The following is a 21370-nucleotide window of genomic DNA, read 5'->3' on the forward strand; positions in this document are numbered from 1 at the left end:
CTTGGGCTGCTCCCGCGGCATATGGAGGTTCCCAGGCTAGGGGTCGAATCGGAGCTGTAGCCACTGGCCTTCGCCAGAGCCACAGCAACAAGGGATCTGAGCCACGTCTGCGACCTACACCACAGCTCACAGCAACGCCAGATCCTTAACCCACTGAGCAAGGGCAGGGACCAAACTCGCAACCTCATGGTTCCTAGTCGGATTCGTTAACCACTGTGCCACGACGGGAACGCCCGATCTTATCAATTTTAAATAACCTAGAATATGCCTTTTAATTTCTTGCTTTTTAGGCAGAATTCATCATAAAATTTATCCTCATTGATTTGATTAAAAATACAGTGAAATGTCTTCAATCCTTTCTCCAACACTTACTCTTTTGTTGGATGATAGTTACGATTGAAAGGAATTTTGGCATGTATTCTTTATTATGCCATCAATAGTAAGAAAACAAATTTTGGAAGTTCCTGTTTTGGTGCAGCAAAAATGAATCTGACTGGCAACCATGAGGTTGTGGGTTCAATCCCTGGCCTTGCTCAGTGGGGTAAGGATCTGGCGTTGCTGTGGGCTGTGGTGTAGGTCGCAGACATGGCTGGGATCCTGTGTTGCTGTGGCTGTGGTGTAGGCTGGCAGCTATAGCTCCGATTGAACCCCTAGCCTGGGAACCTCCATGTGCTGTGGGTGTGGACCTAAAAAACAAACAAGTACAAAGAAAGAACGAAAAAAAACGGAGGCAACCGAGTACTAGGGTCTGAAAGTGACTTGATAAATCTGATGGGTATTTGAAAGAATTAGTGAAAATATATTGGAAAATGTTGTGATAAAAGCTATATGAAAATGTAGTGTTTTTCCTTCTTAAGGAAATTGGTCTAATTTGAACAGTTCTGATTAGTAAGTTCATTATGAAGATCAAGGCATATGTTTTCCAAAGAAATGAATGTATTTTTATTACAGTAATATTTTTGTGACCCTTGTTATTGATACCTTCTCTATTTGAAAGAAGTGTCCTATGTATGTAACATTTTAAAACTGGAAACCATATGGAGCTCACGTGGAATAAGGTTAAAGGACAATTCAACATAAAATAAACACCTGAGTTTTGTGTGGTGATCGCGTTGTCCGTTGTGGTTTTGAGGCTTTTAACCTTTTCATATGATTGATTCAAATCCTATTTCCTAAATTTTTAAAATGAAAACCACATTTTCAGACTTCCCCTCAGTTCCTTGGTTGGTTTGCAGTCACACTGATCCTGATGTCTCTGCCTTTGTGTGTCTGTGATTCTCTATCTCCAGCTCGACATAGACGGTAATATGGGCTATGTGCCTTTGTCCTTAACCTACTGTCCAAGAAATGAAGAACCGAGACTGTGTATATAAAAGAATTTTTAGTAAGTAATTGGGGCCACATAGAGTGAACCATCACAGAGCGAAATAAAACTTTTAAAAGCAAAAACGATAGTTTAATACAAAAGAAAAGCTGACTCACAAGCATAGAGAACAGACTTGTGGTTGCCAAGGTAGGGGGAGTGGGAGATGGAGAGGGAATTTGGGGCTAGTAAGATGCAAACTACTGCATTTAGAAGGGATAAGCAATGCGATCCTACTGTGTAGCACAGGGGACTATATCCAATCTCTTCGGGTAGAACATGAGGGAAGATAATATGAGAAAAAGAGTGTGTGTATGTGTGTGTGTATATATATATGTGTGTGTGTGTGTGTGTGTGTGTGTGTGTGTGTGTGTATGAACCAGGTTACATTGGTGTACAGCAGAAATTGGCACAACATTGTGAATAAACTGTACTTTAATTAAAAAAGGGATAGGAGTTCCTGTCATGGTGCAGCAGAGACATGAGGTTGTCAGTTTGATTCCTGGCCTTGGTCAGTGGGTTAAGGATCCGGCATTGCTGTGAGGTGTGGTGTCGATTGCAGACATGGCTCGGGACTGACGTTGCTATGGCTGTCTCGTAGGCTGGTGGCTACAGCTCTGATTTGACTCCTAGCCTGGGAACCTCCATATGCCATGGATGCAGCCCTAAAAGCCAAACAAAAGGGGGGAATTAAAAAAAAACTTCCCCCCATGTAGTTTAGTTCTTTGAACCACCTTGTGCTCATGGACGTTCCAACACTTCCTGTAATACACGAGTCTCTGACTATCTAACTTTAAAAAAAGTTGAAATTTCGCATCTGTTTTCTTTCTTTTCTGCTTGAAAACATAAATTTAAAAAATTTGTATAGACTATCTTTCTTGGAATGCTATAATTATAGCCTATATGATATCGAATCCTAGCCATATTACCATGATATTCGAATTAATTTGTAATCCAAAACAAAGGTCAGCTACCAAAATTCCCCCAAAGAGTAACACATACATTATTGCGTTTATTGTTTTGAACTTTTCAAACTACTAATGTGAATCTTATGCAGTTGTATCACAAACCACAATGAAATATTACCTCGTACCTGTTGGAATGGCTATCATCAAAAATAACGCAAATAATAAATGTCAGCAAGGATATAGAGAAAAGGGAACCCTCCTACACTATTGGTAGGAATGTAAATTAGAGTTCTGTATTATCCTATGACCCCGTGATTCCATTCCTGAGTATATTCCCCCCAAACCCCACTAATTTAGAAAGATACATGTACCATAGCATTCATAGGAGCATTATTTATAATTGCCAAAATATGGAAACAATCTAAGCATTCATCAACAGAAAAACGGATCAGGAACACATGGAATGAATGTATATATACACACAGACACATATGTACACAATGGAATACTACATGGCCATAAAAAGTAGTCAGATTTTGCCATTTTTAGCAACATGGATGGACTTGGAGGGTATTATACTAAGTGAAATAAGTCAGGCAAAGAAAGACAAATAGTATATGATATTGCTTATTTGTGGAATCTAAAAAATACAGCAAATTAATGAATGTAACAAAAAATAAGCAGATTCACAGATAGAACAAGCTAGTGGTTACTAGTGGGGAGAGGAAAGAGGAGAGTGGCAACGTGGTGGTAGGAGATTAAGAGGTAGAAACAATTGTGTATAAAATAAGCTACAAGTATATGTTGTACAACACATAGAATATAACCAATATTTCATAATAACCATAAATGGAGTATAACCATTAAAATTGTGAATCACTACATTTTGTATACTAACAATTTATGTAATTTGAACCTAACTATACTTCAAAAAAAATGAGAGAGAGAAAATAAATAGCCTAACTTTGGGTTTTCAACAACAACAACAACAACAAGAACAACAACAAAAACTGAAGGAAAGAAGACACACGACTTGCTTAAGTTTAACTGACTTTTATGTGACAAAATCGGGGTAATGACAATAGATTTTTTATTTTTTATTTATTATTTATTTTTTTATTTTATGCTTTTTAGAGCCCCACCTGCAGCATATGGAGGTTCCCAGGTTAGGGGGTCTAATCGGAGCTACATCTGTTGGTCTACACCACAGCCACAGCAATGCCAGATCCGAACCACATCTGCGACCTACACCACAGGTCACAGCAATGCTGGATCCTTCACCTGCCCAGCAAGGCCAGGGATCGAACCCACTACCTCATGGTTCCTAGAGGGATTCATTTCCACTAGGCCACGACAAGAACTCCACAATAGATTTTTTGTAGTCTGAGACCCTTTGTCATGGCCAACAATGCCCAGGGTAAACTAGAAGTTCTGAAATCCTAGCATTGCCAACCCTAAACCTAAAACCAAGAATTGGCAAATTGACAATCACCCAGCGCACATGAATCTGAGTCACAGACAACTTTACTGAAGAACTGAGCAGCCTTTTCTCAGCTAAGAATGGAGGCTAAATGCAGTGAAGGACCAGCTTCTTCTTTATCCCAGTAAAATTTTCCTTCCCTTCCAGACAGCTCTTGTCTCCCAGTTTTTGTCCACTTCCTCTCATGCCTATTCCTGTGCAGCATATTCTCTGAACACATGCTCAGTTATCTCTTCTGCGTATGTCTCAGCAGTGCAGGATGATTGGCACAAGCATGCTATCAACAATTACAGAAACCAGCACGGCTTCCACCCCAGATACACTCGTTTTCTTTTCCTTTGTTGGTCTCAGCTTCGCTTATTATATCTCTATTTTACAAATGTGGGGCTAGAAGGGCACTGGTTATCATATGTCATGACAGCTTCAAGTGATTTCAAGCATAATGAACTTTCAAATTTAAGTCCATCATATTCCAATAACAATTCAACCACTAAGATAATAAAAATTATGGCAAAAATAATGGTTATAGAGACTTAGTATATTGCACCACCAGATTTCACATTGTTAATTTTTACCAGGGGATTTTTATTTTCTTCTGTTTATAATAATATAATATGAATGTACATTTAAAATATTTTTTTCGGAAATATTACAGAGTATAATGTGACCTATTCCTCAATGTTCCTGAGAGTATTTCCCAAAGACAAAATTGAGGAAGTTCCCTTGTGGTGCAGTGGATTAAGGATCCAGTGGTGTCACTGCATCGACTGGGACACTGCTGTGGCATAAGTTTTTTTCCTGGCCTAGGAATATCCACATGCCATGGGTGTGGCAAAAAATAAATAAATCAAAGATCGAATCAAGGATCACATTGATTAACTTTATGTATCTGTCTCTTAGTGTGCTTTAGTGGAAACTCTTTCTCACTCCTCTCATCTCCCCCCTCTTCCACCCCTACCCCACTCCTGCCCTAGTGGCCTCTGGGACTCTTCCAAGTCATTGGAATTCTGAATATCACCTTTCGAGTAGACATTGGATTTATGGTAGCTGTAAGACATTTGTTGAACCAGAATTCTCATTTGCATTTACTTATTTTATTTTACTTTGTTTTATTTAGTTTATTTTTTGCTTTTTAGGGCCACACCTGTGGCATATGGAAGTTTCTAGGCTAGGGGTCGAATTGGAGCTGTAGCTGCCGGCCTATACCACAGCCACAGCAACCTGGGATCCGAGCTGCGTGTGTGATCTACACCATAGCTCATGGTGCAATGCCGGATCCTTAACCCACTGAGCAAGGCCAGGGATCGAACCTGTGTCCTCATGGATACTAGCTGGGTTCATTACCACTGTGCCACCATGGGGACTCCTGATTTGCATGTATTTTGTTTTAATCCTATCCCTTAGAGCAGGATGCACTTGTTGCATAGGAGTTATACTCTGCAAATCTGAGAACACCTCTAATGTGAAGGAAATCATAGGTAAGGTTTTGTTTGTTTGTTTCTGGCATGTGGAAATTCCAGGGCCTGGAATCGAACCTGTGCCATAGCAGCAACCCAAGCCGCTGCAGTGATAATGCAGAATCCTTAACCTGCTGTGTCACAAAATAACTAGTGAAGCCTTTTTGACTTCTCCCTTAAAGACAGTCCTAAATACATGTCTACATTTTTAGGATCTTTTAGAACAAAAGTGAAAATATTTTGCTGTCTTCCTTTTGTTCTTAAGGAAAGATTTGCTTGGTTGGGAAAAGAAGAAAAGCTTTTGACCAACTTCTTTGAAAAAGCACTCTTGAGATTGCTCATGCTTTACATCAAGGATAGAGTACATGCTAAACTTCACATGTAATATGTACTTCCTTCAACAGAGCTTTTTAATGGTTCCTGACAGTATTCTTCATGCTGGAATATACTGGACATACATGCTGCGGAAACGTGAGGTAGTTTAGTAAAAAGGACATGTTTCTGTGACTTTCCCCCTACCACTACACTCAATATTCTTTATGCTTAAATGTTTGTGTGTATTTCCTTCAGGAAGCCCCGATATTTCAGAGTCTGGAAAGCCCAGTTCTGAAATGAGTTGTCTTTACAGCCATAAAAGATAAAGAAGTAATCTGAAGAGCTCTCAACAGTCTCATCGCTAAGCTTTTGACACAAATCTTCCCGGATTTTGCCCTCCAAACTGAAAATTATCACATTCCTCTGTGTTTAAGACTAAGTAAGACAAAGGGTGTCTTTATTATTTCTTTTTTATTAAAGTGCAGTTGATTTACACTGTTGTGCCAATTTCTGCTTAGAGCAAAGTGATCAAGGATATCGTTACTCAAAATGATCAGAGGCATTATCTAACATCACAGAATTTTATACTTTCATTGCCCTGTGTGTGTGTGAAATTAAAAAAAAATTTTTTGGGGGGCATTCAGGCCAAAACTCAGGCCAAAATATTAAATTATTTAAACAGCTAAATTTTAAAATTATTTAGAATATTTTCCAAATGAGATAAACCAAAGTCTGTTTGTCTCAAGAACTGGATCAAGCATCCTATGATCTGCTTTTTTTTTCTTTTAAATCAAACATTAGATATGATTTCAAATTGTTTCTTGTTCAGGATAACATGCAACTTTTCATCCAGTGGCTTGCTTAGATTTTGATCATACCCGAACCCATGCCAGAAAAGTCTAAATGGTTCTTGTTTTCCTTAGCTGCTAGTTTCTTCACTACACAACCATTACGTTGATTTCTCATCCTATTAATTTAACATCAAGTAACCATAAACTCTTTAATTTGCTCTAAAAGTGTAACTAATTTTGTGACAAAAGTTTGTTAGATATGAACCCTAGAGCTCAGTTCAGTACTTTGAATTTGTCATGATACAGATTGTGAGCATCAAAGAGATACTCAATTGCTTAAAGTAAGCAAGTGGCCTTCCCTTCTAGAAATACAAATTGCTTCTTCTTGTAAAAGATTCTTGAAGGATTTCAAAAGGCATTCCGAGCTATTTCCATTATGCACAAAATGTTTCCAGGTTGTGGTTCATGATTCTCTCAGAAGGTTCATGCTTATAATATTTAAAAGGGATGTTAAGAAACTTAGGCACACATTTTGTCCATTTTAATATTCAACAATAGATCCTTTAGGTAAAAATACAAACCCTGTACACTTGTTAGTTAAACAAGAGTCACAGTGTGCTTCTAAAGAAGCAATAGGATCTATGTAAGTTGAGGTTGATTGTCTTCTGAGACTCACGGTTGGTCTGAGGTGTAGAGTGCCTCACTCGGAATGCACACTGGCACCGTGCTGCCCACTTGGATGTGACCAGTCTTGCCGAGAGTGATGAAATTGTTCTTAGGTGGCACTGTCATAGGAAATCCATTGGTGAATGGTTACCATGCTGTCTTATGATTATTAACTTTAACTAATTAGTTTGTATTGTAATATATAGTACTTTTTAAATACTGTTTGACATAGTTACTATTTCAGTATGTATTAACCAGTGTAGACTATTTGTAGTGTATTTCCACGGATTGGCCTAACTGGTGTATACTAGTCAAGTATCACCCTTGCCTAACACCATTAGAAAGAGCATTAGAAATATGACATATTTTGCAAGAAGAATAACATGATCTGAGGAAAAATGAGATGAGAATGATTTGTCAGAGAAACTCCTATGTACCTACTCACTTGTCAAATAATGTCATTCGATGTCTGCGAACTATCACTTGGAAGTGAAAACGCTCCTCACCAGGTTGCCCCAGGCACTCTTTACATCCTTATTCCTCAGAGTGTAGATGAAAGGGTTGAGTGTAGGAGTCACCACTCCGTAGAAGAGAGCCATGAACTTGGGCTGGTCTGTAGAGATGGAGGAAGGTGGCTGAAGGTACATGCTAATGGCTGGGCCATAAAAGAAGAAAACTACAATGAGATGGGAGGAACATGTGCCAAAGGCTTTTTTTCTTCCCTCCGAAGATTTAATCTTAAATACAGCATGTCCGATAGAAGCATAGGAAGCAAGAATGAAGCATAGTGGCACAGCTAACATGAAAGTGCAAACCACAGAGAGTGTGAGCTCATTGGAGCCCTTCTCACCACAGGCGGCCTTTATCAGAACAGGAATCTCACATATCAAGTGATCCAGTGTGTTGCAACCACAGAGTGGTAAGTGTAATGTGACAGTGGCCTCTGAGACAGCGTAGGTCATTCCACCCAGCCACACAGTGGCCACCAGTAGAATACAGGTGCACCGATTCATGATGAGGGTGTAGTGCAGAGGCTTGCAGATGGCCACGTAGCGATCGAAAGACATAATAGCCAAAAGCAGACATTCTGTGCCTCCCATTATGTGGAAGAAATAAAGCTGAACGGCACAGCCCAGATAGCTGATTGTCTTCTTCGATCGTCCCAGGTGAAACAGCATCTGAGGGACAATGCTTGTGGTGTAGCACATGTCCAGAAAGGAGAGGTTGGTGAGGAAGAAATACATGGGGCTGTGCAGACGGGAGTCTAAGGTGGACACCAGAATGATGGCTATGTTTCCCACCATGGCCATGGGGTATGTTAGAAGCAGAATAATGAACAGAGGAAGCTCTAGCCAGGGACGATCCGCAAAGCCTAGTAGAATAAACTCTTCTGGATGGCTTTTGTTAATTCGTTCCATTATCTGCAGTTTGCTTCCCCTGTATCAGAGCAGTGGCAGGAAGTGTAGAAAGATTTTGAGAAATGACAAACACAATTGTATATATTGGGAGTATATGCACACAATTAAGCATCCATGCATAGAAGATTGGGTGCAGTCACTTGGGTGGGTGGGGGAGGATAATTAAAAGATGTGACACCAGGGGACTTAATTTCTCCTCATGACCCTACAGCATAAAGACAGCTACCTTAAGCAAGTAACCGAACCTTTCTGAAATGGAATCTAGTACTCTGTGTGATAAAGATGACTATAAGCATGTCCTTGGGCTCTGGTAAGGATTGAATGCCAAGCAGAAGTGACTGTGTTTCAGATGCTCCAAAGTAATGCTTTTATACTTTGATTTGCAGAAATATCAGCTAAGGAGGCAGTTAAAATGAAGTTTATTTGTTCCTATCTTCAGGTGCCTGATAAAGTAGATGTGGCTGGGTCTTAGGAATCAGATAGGTCTTTTTCAGGATCCCTGCTGCAAGGCCTTACTGAAATGTTAAGAAGTATGAAAGCGTGCAGTTAGCTCTAGCACAAGGAGGAGGAGGAGAAAACCTAGCCCTTAGGCATCATCAAGATAGGCTTGTCCAGATGCAAGTATATTATTGTAGTCGAATAATTACATCATCCCATGGGGACTAAGAAGGCTTTTAATATTTAAATCCGTCTTGGTCATTTAGAATTGAGCAAGAAACTTAAACACTTTGATGACAGCTGGCTGAAGTATAAACTGAGAGAATTTAGCTATAAACATGTTTCCCCCAACTCAAACATTTGTTGTTGGATATCTGTTTTCTTGCATAACTACTTCGTTCAAACCACGCAGTTGATTTTTCATGTCAAATTTTATTACCTATCTTGTAGGAGTTTTTCTTTATCGGGGGACTTATGTTATTTTTATGTAAGACCTTGGTCTTTTATCAATGCTTTACTTAATTGTATGTAGCTACAAATACAACATTTATGTCCAGGGAACTGGTATAGGAGGAAAGTATTTCTGTTGAGGACCAGAGACTTAAAAGTTTAGGGGCAACATGTGGGCTTACAAGGCACAATTTTCACATACTCTGTTTCTCTAAGTTCTCAAATCCATCGTGTAAGGTGTCACACAAAGCTCCTCAGGGCTAAGATATCACTATGGCTCTTAATTCCAAAATAACCCCAGGTCTGTTGTGTACAATGAGGTAATATAATAATAATTCCAACTAATCCTTAATGGGCCTTTATGCCAAACACTAAAGTAAGCATTTACACCCACAAATCATTTAGTACTTATCCCCAAACCTTAAGACAAAGGAAATTTAATATCCGTATTTTAAGATATTGTTAATCGTTCATCGCTATTGTCTGCTAATAACTATGGGAGCTTCTAAAGATCAAAAAGTTATCAATTCCTTAAATGAGTTATTGAGATTGTGAAACTATAAATTCAGATTGCAAGGCTCCATAGATTATATGTAAGCTCTTTAATTCTGTGCTAGATCTCTGATCTTTTCTATGTCATTCTCATATTTCATTACTTTTAATTCTTGTATACCATGACTTCTTTATCCAATTTTTAATCTGCTTTTTTTCTAATTTTTGATGTACCAGTGACTTCACATCCTTATTGAACTGCATAGGGAATGGTTTATCTGGATTTTTTTTATTTCTTTTGGCTGTGCCCAAGGTACATGGAAGTTCTCACCCATCTATTTTTTTTTTTTGTCTTTTTTTTTGTCTTTTTTTGTTGTTGTTGTTATTGTTGTTGTTGCTATTTCTTGGGCCGCTTCCACGGCATATGGGCATATGGAGGTTCCCAGGCTAGGGGTTGAATCGGAGCTGTAGCCACCGGCCTACACCAGAGCCACAGCAACGCGGGATCCGAGCCGCATCTGCAACCTACACCACAGCTCACAGCAACGCCGGATCGTTAACCCACTGAGCAAGGGCAGGGACCGAACCTGCAACCTCATGATTCCTAGTCGGATTCGTTAACCACTGTGCCACGACGGGAACTCCTCACCCATCTATTGACTTAAGCCACAGCAGTGGTGACGCCAGATCCTTAACTGATAGGCCACCAGGGAATTCCTATCTGTGATCTTTTAAAGTTTTGTCTCTCCACTATTGTATCTTTTTATACATCATTTTCATCACACAGTATTTTATTTATATTTACAGTTATTTTTAATGTATGTTTAGGAAAATGTTATAGAATAAGTGAGATTTTTATCTGACTTTAAAACATCTAGATAAAACATGGACAAATTAATCCACCAAATTTTTATTGCGTATTTAAATAGCTCACATAATTGAATGAAGGGTATACATTTCATTCAGTTATTTAATATCTTTCAGATATAGTGTTTACTAAAATTTACATGCTTTTAAGACAGTTTTAGATGATAGACTGAGAGAATCTGATTACAAAGAAAAAAAATATAGTTGCTTTCTATGGGCACCAAACTAGTTATTTCCAAAGTTTAGAGGAGGCTTCCAGAAATGAAATGCTCTGATTTCCCTATGTATATTTAGTACTATCATATACATACATTTCAACCTTCCCTAAGAATGGGTAGTTTTTAAATCAAATGTCATTTTACTTACCTTATGTTGATAAAAATAATTTAAGAAAAGGAATTATGAAGGAACACACTTGAATTTTTCAAACTTTCAGAGAATGACAGAGAACCCTATAGTACACAGACGACTATTTAAGCATGATCTTTGGAACAAAAAAAGCCCATATTAGGAAGACAATAGTAGGTAATATTGAGAGTGCTTTGCGAATGTGCAATTTATTATAATCCTGAGACTCTTGGGCATTATTTTCAAACAGCCCATTTACGCTTATCCCAGATGAGTTAGCAAAGTTCCTTGGGACTGGGTTCTCCATGGAAATGCTTCTTATGTACAATTACCTACTGAATATAGGTTGGTAGCAAGTCTCCTCTACTGCTAGGTTTGTTTTAAAATAAGTTGATTTCCCCAAACACTGAAACTTAATTTTATTTTATTATTTTATTCATTTCCCCCATCCTTTTTCTTTTTTGCTTTTTAGGGCCCCACCTGCAGCATATGGAAGTTCCCAGGCTGTATAGCTGCTGGCCTATGCCACAGCCACAGCAATGCCAGATCCTAGCTGTGTCTGTGACCTATAACACAACTCATGGTAATGCTGGATCCTTAACCCACTGAGTGAGGCCAGGGATTGAACCCACACCTTCATGGATCCTAGTCAGGTTTGTTAACCACTGAGCCATGAAGAGAACTCCCTCACTTTTTCCCTTTTAAGTGTTTCATTTATTCTCATGATTTTTTAAATTGAAGCATGATGGACATACAATGACGCATTAATTTCAGGTATATAACATAATGATTTGACATTTGCATACATTGCAAAATGATCACAGTAAATTTAGCTACCATTGGTCACTGTACAAAGTTACAATTTTTTTTCTTTGTGATAAGGTCTTTAAGATTTATTTTCTTTCTTTTTTTCATTTATAATGATTTGTATTTTTTCTATTAGGGCTGGTTTACAGTTTCTATCAATTTTCTACTGTACAGCAAGGTGACCCAGTTAAACATACATGTATCCATTCTTTTTTCTCACTTTGTCATGCTCCATCATAAGTGCCCAGACAGAGTTCCCAGTGCTATACAGCAGGATCCCATTGCTTATCCATTCCAAAGGCTATCGTTTGCATCTATTAACCCCAAATCCTAATCCATCCCACTCCCTCCCTCCCCTTTCATCTTGGCAACCACAAGTCTGTTCTCCATGTCCATGATTTTCTTTTTGTGGAAAGGTTCATTTGTGCCATATATTAGATTCCAGATATAAATGATATCATATGGTATTTGTCTTTGTCTTTCTGACTTACTTCACTCAGGATGAGACTCTCTAGTTCTATCCATGTTGCTGCAAATGGCCTCATTTTGTTCTTTTTATGGCTGAGTAGTAGTCCATTGTGTATCTATACCACATCTTCCTAATCCATTCATCTGTTGACGGACATTTAGGTTGTTTCCATGTCTTGGCTATTGTGAATAGTGCTCCAATGAACACGCGGGTGCATGTGTCTTTTTTTAAGGAAAGTTTTGTCTGGATAGATGCCCAAGAGTGAGATTGCTGGGTCATATGGTAGTTTTATGTAGAGTTTTCTAAGGTACCTCCATAATGTTCTCCATAGTGGTTCTACCAGCTTACATTCCCACCAAGAGTGCAGGAAGGTTCCCTTTTCTCCACACCCCGTCCAGCATTTGGTATTTGTGGACTTATTAATTGACTGTAGGTATCTGGGTTTATTTCTGGGTTCTCTATTTTGTTCCATTGGTCTGTATGTCTGTTGTGGTACCAGTATGACACCATCTTGATGACTGTGGCTTGTAATGTTGCCTGAAGTCTGGGAGAGCGACGCCTCCTGCTTGGTTTTCGTTCCTCAGGATTGCTTGGGCAATTCTGGGTCTTCTGTGGTTCCATATAAATGTTTGGATTGTTTGTTCTAGTTCTGTGGAAATGTCATGGGTAATTTGATAAGGATTGCATTGAACCTGTAGATTGCTCTGGGTAGTATAGCCATTCTTACAATATTAATTTTTCCAACCCAGGAACATGGACTATCTTTCTATTTCTTTGACTCCTCTTTAATTGCCTTGATTAATGTTTTCTAGTTCTCAGCATAGAAGTCTTTCACCTCCTAAGATTTACGTTTTTAGCAGTTTTAAAATTTGCAATGTAATATTGACACTATCACCATGATGTACATTACACCCTCATGACTTATTTTATATCCGGATATTATACTTTTTGTCCTCTCACCTCTCTTTTCCACCCTTCAACACTCCTCCCCTCTAGCAACAACCAGTCTTTTCTATTCTGTTCTTTGTTGTCTGTTAGTTTTGTTTTGTTTGTTCATTTGCTTTTTTTTAAGATTCCACATATTGGTTTATTTTTGCCTTTGTTATCATTGTCTTTGGAATCATATCCAAGGAACTATTGCCAAGAGTGATGTCCAGGAGCTTAATGCCTGTGTTTTCTCCTAGGACTTTTATGCGTTTTGGTCTTACATTGGAATGTTTAATTCATTTTGAATTAATTTGGTGTATGGTACCAGATAGTGGTCCAGTTTCATCCTTATGCATGTAGCTTTCAAATTTTTACCACACCATTTGTTGAAGAGCCTGTCTTTCTCCCATTCTTTTTGTTTTCTTTAACATAAATTAATCAGCCTTATGTGAGCAGGTTTGTTTCTGGGCTGTTTTGTTATATTGATGTATATGTCTGTTTTTATGCCAATACCATACTGTTTTGCTTACTACTGCATTGTAGTACAGTTTGAAATCATATAGCATGATATCTCTGGCTTTGTTCATGTTAAGATTTCTTTGGCTACTCAGGATCTTTTGTAGTTCCATACAAAGATTTAAAATTATTTATTCTAGTTCTGGTGAAAATGTCATTGGAATTTGATAGGGATTTCATTGAATATGTACATTTCTTTGGGTAATATGGACATTTAAATAAATTCTTTCAGTCCATGGGTGTGGTATATTTCCATTTATTTGTTTGAACTTCAGTACTCTATTTTTACTTTTTGTCTTTTTGCCTTTTCTAGGGCTGCTCCTGCAGCAGATGGAGGTTCCCAGGCTAGGGGTCTAATTGTAGCTGTAGCCGCTGGCCTATGCTACAGCCACAGCAATGCCAGATCCAAGCTGTGTCTGCAACCTACACCACAGGTCATGGCAACGCCAGATCCTTAACCCACTGAGCAAGGCAGGGGATCCAACCCACAACCTCATGGTTCCTAGTCAGATTCATTAACCACTGAGCCATGATGGGAACTCTGAACTTCAATACTTTTTTCAGTTACCTGTGGTTTTCAGTGTATTAGTCTTTCACCTTCTCAGTTAAATTCATTTCTAGGTATTTTATTCTTTTTTTTTTTTTTGGTCTTTATTTTTGCCATTTCTTGGGCTGCTCCCGCAGCACATGGAGGTTCCTAGGCTAGGGGTCGAATCAGAGCTGTAGCCGCTGGCCTACACCAGAGCCACAGCAATGCCAGATCCAAGCTGCGTCTGCAACCTACACCACAGCTCATGGCAATGCCGGATCCTTAACCCACTGAGCAAGGTCAGGGATTGAACCCGCAACCTCATGGTTCCTAGTCGGATTTGTTCTCCACTGAGACACGACGGGAACTCCCAGTATTTTATTCTTTTTAACGCAATTGTATATAGGGTTGTTTTCTTAATTTCTCTTTCTAGTAGTTGTGGGACAAAACTTTTAAATAGGATTCATTTAGACCAAAGCTAATTTGAGTAAATGGTTGTGGAGAATTTCATGTGAGTTTCCTGAATATCTTTTTTTTTTAGGACTGCACCACAGCATATGGAAGTTCCCAAGCTAGGGGTCAAATTGGAGCTATTGCTGCTGGCCTACATTGCAGCCACAGCCACAGCAACATGGCATTTGATCTACGTCTGTGACTTACAGCACAGTTCAGAGCAACACCAGGCCCCTGACCCAATGAGCAAGGCCAGGGATTGAACCCACAACCTCACGAATATCAGTCAGATTTATTTCTGCTACACTGCAATGGGAAGTCCTTGAAATCTTACTTTGTTCATTTGTAGAATATATCAAATAAGATGTAATATTTCTGGTCAAACAGAATAAATAAATGAACACCAAAATTAGTTGAAGAGAGAAGAAAAACCATAAGTGGTCTTTCTAGTGAGGTGGAATAAAATTAAATTAAAAATCCTTTAAAGTATTTAATGATCTTCTAATATAAAGACTAACAGCCTCTCTTGCTCTCTCTCACCCTCTCTCTTTCTCTCTCTCTCTCAAACACACACGCACACACAACATTCCACATAATAGTAGTCTGATTTGAATACAAACACTAAGATTTAAAATTTATACACACAATCTGTGAGTACATTATTTTGAGAAGCAAGTTCAAATGTACTGAATAACATGTACAAATAGATACATCTCCCTTTAAACAGCCTCTTCCCATGGCCCATAATCTCACTGTCCTTTCTGTAAAGGAAACCACTCGTATCACATGGGTGTGTATTGTTTCACTTTACAAGTGTGACAGGTATATTTCATTCTCTTTCCTCCCTCGCCCCAGATCCGCTCTTTGTCCCACTATGCATGTTGTACTCTATGCTTTACTCAAGAGTCTGAACCAAAAGGAGTCCTTGATATATGGCTTCTGTTTGGCTTCAGCCAATGGGGGTCACCAGTTGAGGATTAGAGAAAGAGAGAACAGCTAGTTTGGTTTATTTTCCCTTGGCTCCCTCTCAGCTGGGACACATGAGGCAGCCTGTATTGCTCAAGCAAAAGTCATAGCTCTTGGAGATGGCTGTGTATTACGGTTTCTTTTTTTCTGGTTTCCAGTACCACTTCCCCACTTTGTTGCTTCAGGCCTTGGGTATGTGACAGACATCCACTGTGACTAGTTCCAGGGTAGTGCATGTACAGTACACATATAGACGCCCCTTGTTGGGGTTCTAAATCCTTCTCACACCTTTGACAATATTTCCTTTTTTCAACTTCCCTCATTTTCCCAGGTGGAGCGTGCCATCTATTATAGCTGATATAACTCTCCATTTACAGACAGACCAATATCGTTCCATGCTTCCGAACATTCGAATCACCATTTCTCCCACCTAAAATATTCTTTCCCAGATTTCATCATGGCTAGTTGGTTCCTGTATTTCATTTTTGAGCTTAAAGATCCCTCTAAGAAGGAATACTCAATATAAATTTACTTCCCAGGCTCTCTATAGCATAATTTTCTAAGTTTCATCAAAAGATTATTTTCTGGGAGTTCTCATCATGGCTCAGTGGTTAATGAACCCGACTAGGATCCACAAGGATATAAATTAGATCTCTGGCCTTGCTCAGTGGGTTAAGGATCTGGCATTGCTGTGGCTGTGGTGTAGGCTGGCAGCTACAGCTCCTATTAGGCTCCTAGCCTGTGAACTTCCATATGCCACGAGTGTGGCCCTAAAAAGACAAAAAAATACCAAAAAAAGAAGAAGTGCATTGTCTAATTTCTACATACTTGTATATTTCATAATATAGTTTTTATTTTATTATTATTATTAAAGTGTAGTTCATTTACAATGTTTTGGCAAGTTCTGTTGTACAGGAAGATGACTTAATCACTCACATTTCCTGTGCTGTTCAGTAGGGTCCCATTTCCCATTCATTCCAAATTAATAGTTTGCATCCAAGAAAGCCCCAAAATGCCCATCCATGCCACTCCCTTCCCTCTCTCCCTTGGGAGCCGCAAGTCTGCTCTCCTTGGCCATGATCTGTTTCTGCATTTTTTGTTTGTTTGTTTTTTAGATAGGATCATCTTTTCCATATTTTAGATTCCACAAATAATTTATATCCTATGGTATTTGTCTTTTTTTTTCTGACTTACTTCATTTAGTATGAGAGTCTCTAGTTCCACCCATGTTGCTGCAAATGGCATTAGTAATATTCCATTGTACAGATGCACCACATCTTCTTAATCCTTTCTTCTGTTGATGGACATCTAGGTTGCTTCCATGTCTTGACTATTGTGAATAGTGCTGTTATGAACATAGGGGTACGTGTATCTTTTTCAATGCAAGTTTTGTCCAGATAGATGCCCAGGAGTAAAATTTCTGGATCATATGGTAGCTCTACATTTAGATTCCTGAGGTACCTCTATACTGCTTTCCATAGTGGTTGTACCAGTTTACATTCCCACCAACAGTGGAGGAGGGTACCTTTTTCTCCACATCCTCTCCAGCATTTGTTATTTGTTGACCTTTTCTTTTTGTCTTTAGTCTTTTTAGGGCCGCACCCATGGCATATGGAGGTTCCCAGGCTAGGGGTCTAATCAGAGCTGTTGCTGCCGGCCTACACCAGAGCCACAGCAATGCCAGATCCGAGCCATGTCTGCAACCTACAGCACAGCTCACGATAATGCCAGATCCTTAACCCACTGAGAGAGGTCAGGGATCGAACCTGTAACCTCATGGTTCCTAGTTGGATTTGTTTTTGCTGCTCTACGATGGGAAGTTATTTGTTCACTTCTTAATTATGGCCATTCAGACAGGTGTGAGTTGGTACCTCCTACTAGTTTTGATTTGCATTTCTCTAATAATTAGTGATATTAACCATTTTTTTCCATGTGCCTGTTGGCCATCTGTATGTCTTTTTTGGAGAAATGTCTATTTAGGTCTTCTGCACATTTTTCAATGGGGTTGCTTTGTTGTTGTTGAGTTGTATGAATTGTTTCTAAATTTTGGAGATTAGGCCCTTGTCTGTTGCATTGTTGGCAAAGATTTTCTCCCATTCTGTGGGTTGTCTTTTCATTTTTTTAATGGTTTCCTTTGCTGTGCAAAAGCTTTTGAATTTGTTTGGGGCCCATTGGTTTCTTTGTGTCTTTATTGTCATTATTCCAGGAGTGGATCAAACAAGATATTTTTGTCTTTTTGCTATTTCTTGGGCCGCTCCCGTGGCATATGGAGGTTCCCAGGCTAGGGGTCGAATCGGAGCTGTAGTCTCCAGCCTTCGCCAGAGCCACAGCAACGTGGGATCTGAGCCGCGTCTGCAACCTACACCACAGCTCACGGCAACGCCGGATCCTTAACCCACTGAGCAAGGCCAGGGACCGAACCCGCAACCTCATGGTTCCTAGTCAGATTCATTAACCACTGCGCCATGATGGGAACTCCAAGATATTGTTGTTATTTATGTCAAAGAGCATTCTGCCTATGTTTTCCTCTAGGAGTTTTATAGTATCTGGCCTTATATTTAGGTATTAATTCTTTTTGAATTTATTTTTGTATGTGGTGTTAGATTTCATTCTTTTACATGTGGCTTTCCAGTTTCCCCAGCACCATTTATCGAAGAGACTATCTTTCTTCCACTATATAGTCTGTCCTCCCTGTCATAGATTAGTTGACCATAGTTACTTCGGTTTATATGGGGGCTTTCTGTCCTGTTCCATTGGTCTATAGTTCTGGTTTTGTGTCAGTACCATATTGTTTTGATGACTGTAGCTTTGTGGTATTGTCTTATGTCAGGAAGCTTGATACCTCCATTTTTGTTTTTTTTCTGATATTGCTTTGGCTATTCAGGGTCTCTTGTGTTTCCATACAAATTTTAAAATATTTTGTTCTAGTTCTGTTAAGAATGTCTTTGGTAATTTGAGAGAGATTGCATTGAATCTGTAGATTGCTGTGGGTGGTATGGCAATATTTTGATAATATTGATTCTTTTAACTCAAGAGCATGGTTTATCTGTCCATCTGTTTGTGTCATCTTTGATTTCTTTCATCAGTGTTTTACAGTTTTCAGAATATAGGTCTTTTGTCTCTTTAGGCAGGTTTATTCCTAGGTATTTTATTGTTTTTGATGTGATTGTAAATGGGATGGCTTCTCTGATTTCTCTTTCTGATCTTTTATTATTAGTATATAGAAATGTAATCGATTTCTGTGTACAGTATTTTTGTTATCCATTCTGTTTCATTTCATTTTGCTCAGAGGGCATACTTTCAATCATTTTAAATTTATTGTGATTTGTTTCATGGCCTAACAAATGATTGATTCTATAGAATGTTCTGTATGTGATGAGAAGTATATGTATTCTGCTTTGTTGGGTGAAGTGTTCAGTAGATGTCTGTTAGTTTTATTTTGTTTATGTTGTTCAAGTCTCTCTCTACTTGCTCATATTCTGTTTAATTGTTCTATCCATTATTTTAAGTGGGGTATTGAAGTTCAACTGTTATTGTGGAATTATCTATTTATCCAATCAGTTCTGTTAGTTTTTTCCTTATGCATTTTGGTAATCTGCTACTAGATGCATCATGTTTGTGATTGCTATAACTTTTTGATGGATAGACTAAATTTATCATCATAAATTTTTTTTGGCTATAGTAACAATTCTTGTCTTTGTGTCTATATGCTCTGATATAGATATAGCTATTAGTGTGCCCTTTCCCCCTATATTTATTATTATTTTATTGAAATATTGATGTTTTAGAATATTATAGATGATTTAAACAGCATAGTGATTCAATATTTTTACAGATTATACTCTGTTAAAATTTTTATAAGATAATGGCTATAATCCCCTGTGTTAGACGATAAACCTTGTTTCTTATCTATATTATACATAGTAGTTTATATCTGTTAATTCCATTCCTCTATTTTGCCTTTCCTCTCTTCCCTCTTTCCATTGGAAAACACCAGTTTGTTCTCTATATTTGTGAAACGGTTTCTGTCTTGTTATATACATTAATTTCTTTTGATTTTTAGATTCCACATGTAAGTGATAACATGAAATATTTATCACACACATACACACACAGTTATAATGTTCACATCTCCTTCATCTCCTTTATCTATTTAAATGCTAATAGATACTAAGCTTGTTCCCATGACTTGCCTTTGTAAATAATGCTGCTATGAACATTGGGGTGCCTGTATCTTTTCAAATTAATGTTTTTGTGTTCTTTAGATACAATCCCAGAGATGGAATTGCTGGATCATATGGCAGTTTGCTTTTCAATTTTTTCACGAAAACTCTATAATTTTTTTCCATAAGGAATCACCGATTTATATTCCCACTAAGAGTACACAAGGGTTTCCTTTTCTCTACATCCTCACCAATATTCATTATTTGTATTGTTTTGATGATAGCCATTTTGATAGCTCTGAGGTGATATCTCATTGTGGTTTTGATTTGCATTTGCCTGATAATTAGTGATGCTGAGCATCTATTCATGTGCCTGTTAGCCATCTATATATATTCTTTGAAAAAATGTTTATTCAGGTCTTCTGCCCATTTTGGAGGCCACACCTGAAGCATATGGAAGCTCCCAGGCTAGGGATGTAATTGGAGCTGTAGTTGCTGGCCTACGCCACAGCCACAGAAACATGGGATCTGAGCCATGTCTTCAGTGTACACCACAGCTGACAGTAGTGCTGGATCTTTAACCCACTGAGTGAGGCCAGGGATTGAACCCGCATCCTTGTAGTTACTAGTCAGGTTTGTAACATGTTGAGCCACAACGGGAACTCCTTGCCCATTTTTCGATTGAGTTGTTTGTTTTTTGATATTGAGTTGTATGAGCTTTTTAATGTATTAACCCCTTATCAGAAATATCATTTGCAAATAATTTCTCCTGTTTAGTAGGTTGTCCTTTTGTTTGGTAGGTAATTTTCTTTGCTTTGCAAAAGCTTTTAAGGTTAATTAGGTCTTATTTGTTTGTTTTTGCTTTTATTTCTTTTGCCTTAGCATACAGATCCAAAAAGGTATTGCTATGATTTATGTCATTAGAGGGTTCTGCCTATGTTCTCTTCTAGGAATTTTATGGTTTAAGGTCTTACATTTAGGTCTTTCATTCACTTTGAGTTTGTTTTTATATGCGAGGTGGGGAAATGTTTTAATCTTATTATTTTACATGTAACTGTCTAGTTTCTGACCTTTTCAAACATGAAAAAACTCTTCAAAATTAGTAAACTAAACAAAAGGTCATGTTATACAAATTGTTTTTAACCTACATTAATTTTTAGTAAATCATTCACTTTTTCTAGATTAGTAAACATGTTTACAAATAATCATCTCTAATACCTAGAGATAATTCCTGCCTATTTCTTCTGCATAACTGTTAAGTAATTACTTTTGTATGTTCATATTATTTCCATTCTTAATTAATTGCACACAGATATAAATAAAAACCACAATGTATTAATGTTTTGGTCTTCAAGGAATTAGATATCTTTTGGTAAAATGGGCATATATGGTAAAATACACATTTTGGTCATTAATGAACATCAGTAGAATTATCACATCTTTTCTTTTCCAGCTTTATTGAGATAAACATGACAAATAAAATTATCAAGAGATGGAGTTCCCGTCGTGGCGCAGTGGTTAACGAATCCGACTAGGAACCATGAGGT

At 38.2% G+C, this 21370-nt stretch overlaps 1 protein-coding gene and 1 long non-coding RNA gene across 2 annotated transcripts in view; one reads left to right on the forward strand and one right to left on the reverse strand.

Moving 5' to 3' along the window:
- The window catches only part of LOC110257996 (uncharacterized), an 819260-nt gene that overhangs the window by 544437 nt on the left and 253453 nt on the right, over positions 1-21370 (forward strand). The window lies entirely within an intron of this gene.
- LOC146401342 (olfactory receptor 2B11-like) lies at positions 7460-8398 on the reverse strand. The gene has a single exon (XM_084970334.1). The coding sequence runs from the start codon at positions 8396-8398 to the stop codon at positions 7460-7462; it is 939 nt and encodes a 312-aa protein (XP_084826460.1).

This window comes from Sus scrofa, chromosome 7 (genome assembly GCF_054392235.1).
Source record: "Sus scrofa isolate SSC_HxYL_T2T_F1_AM1 chromosome 7, Sscrofa_HxYL_maternal_Yorkshire_Landrace_v2.0, whole genome shotgun sequence".
In the NCBI taxonomy this organism is placed as follows: domain Eukaryota; kingdom Metazoa; phylum Chordata; class Mammalia; order Artiodactyla; family Suidae; genus Sus; species Sus scrofa.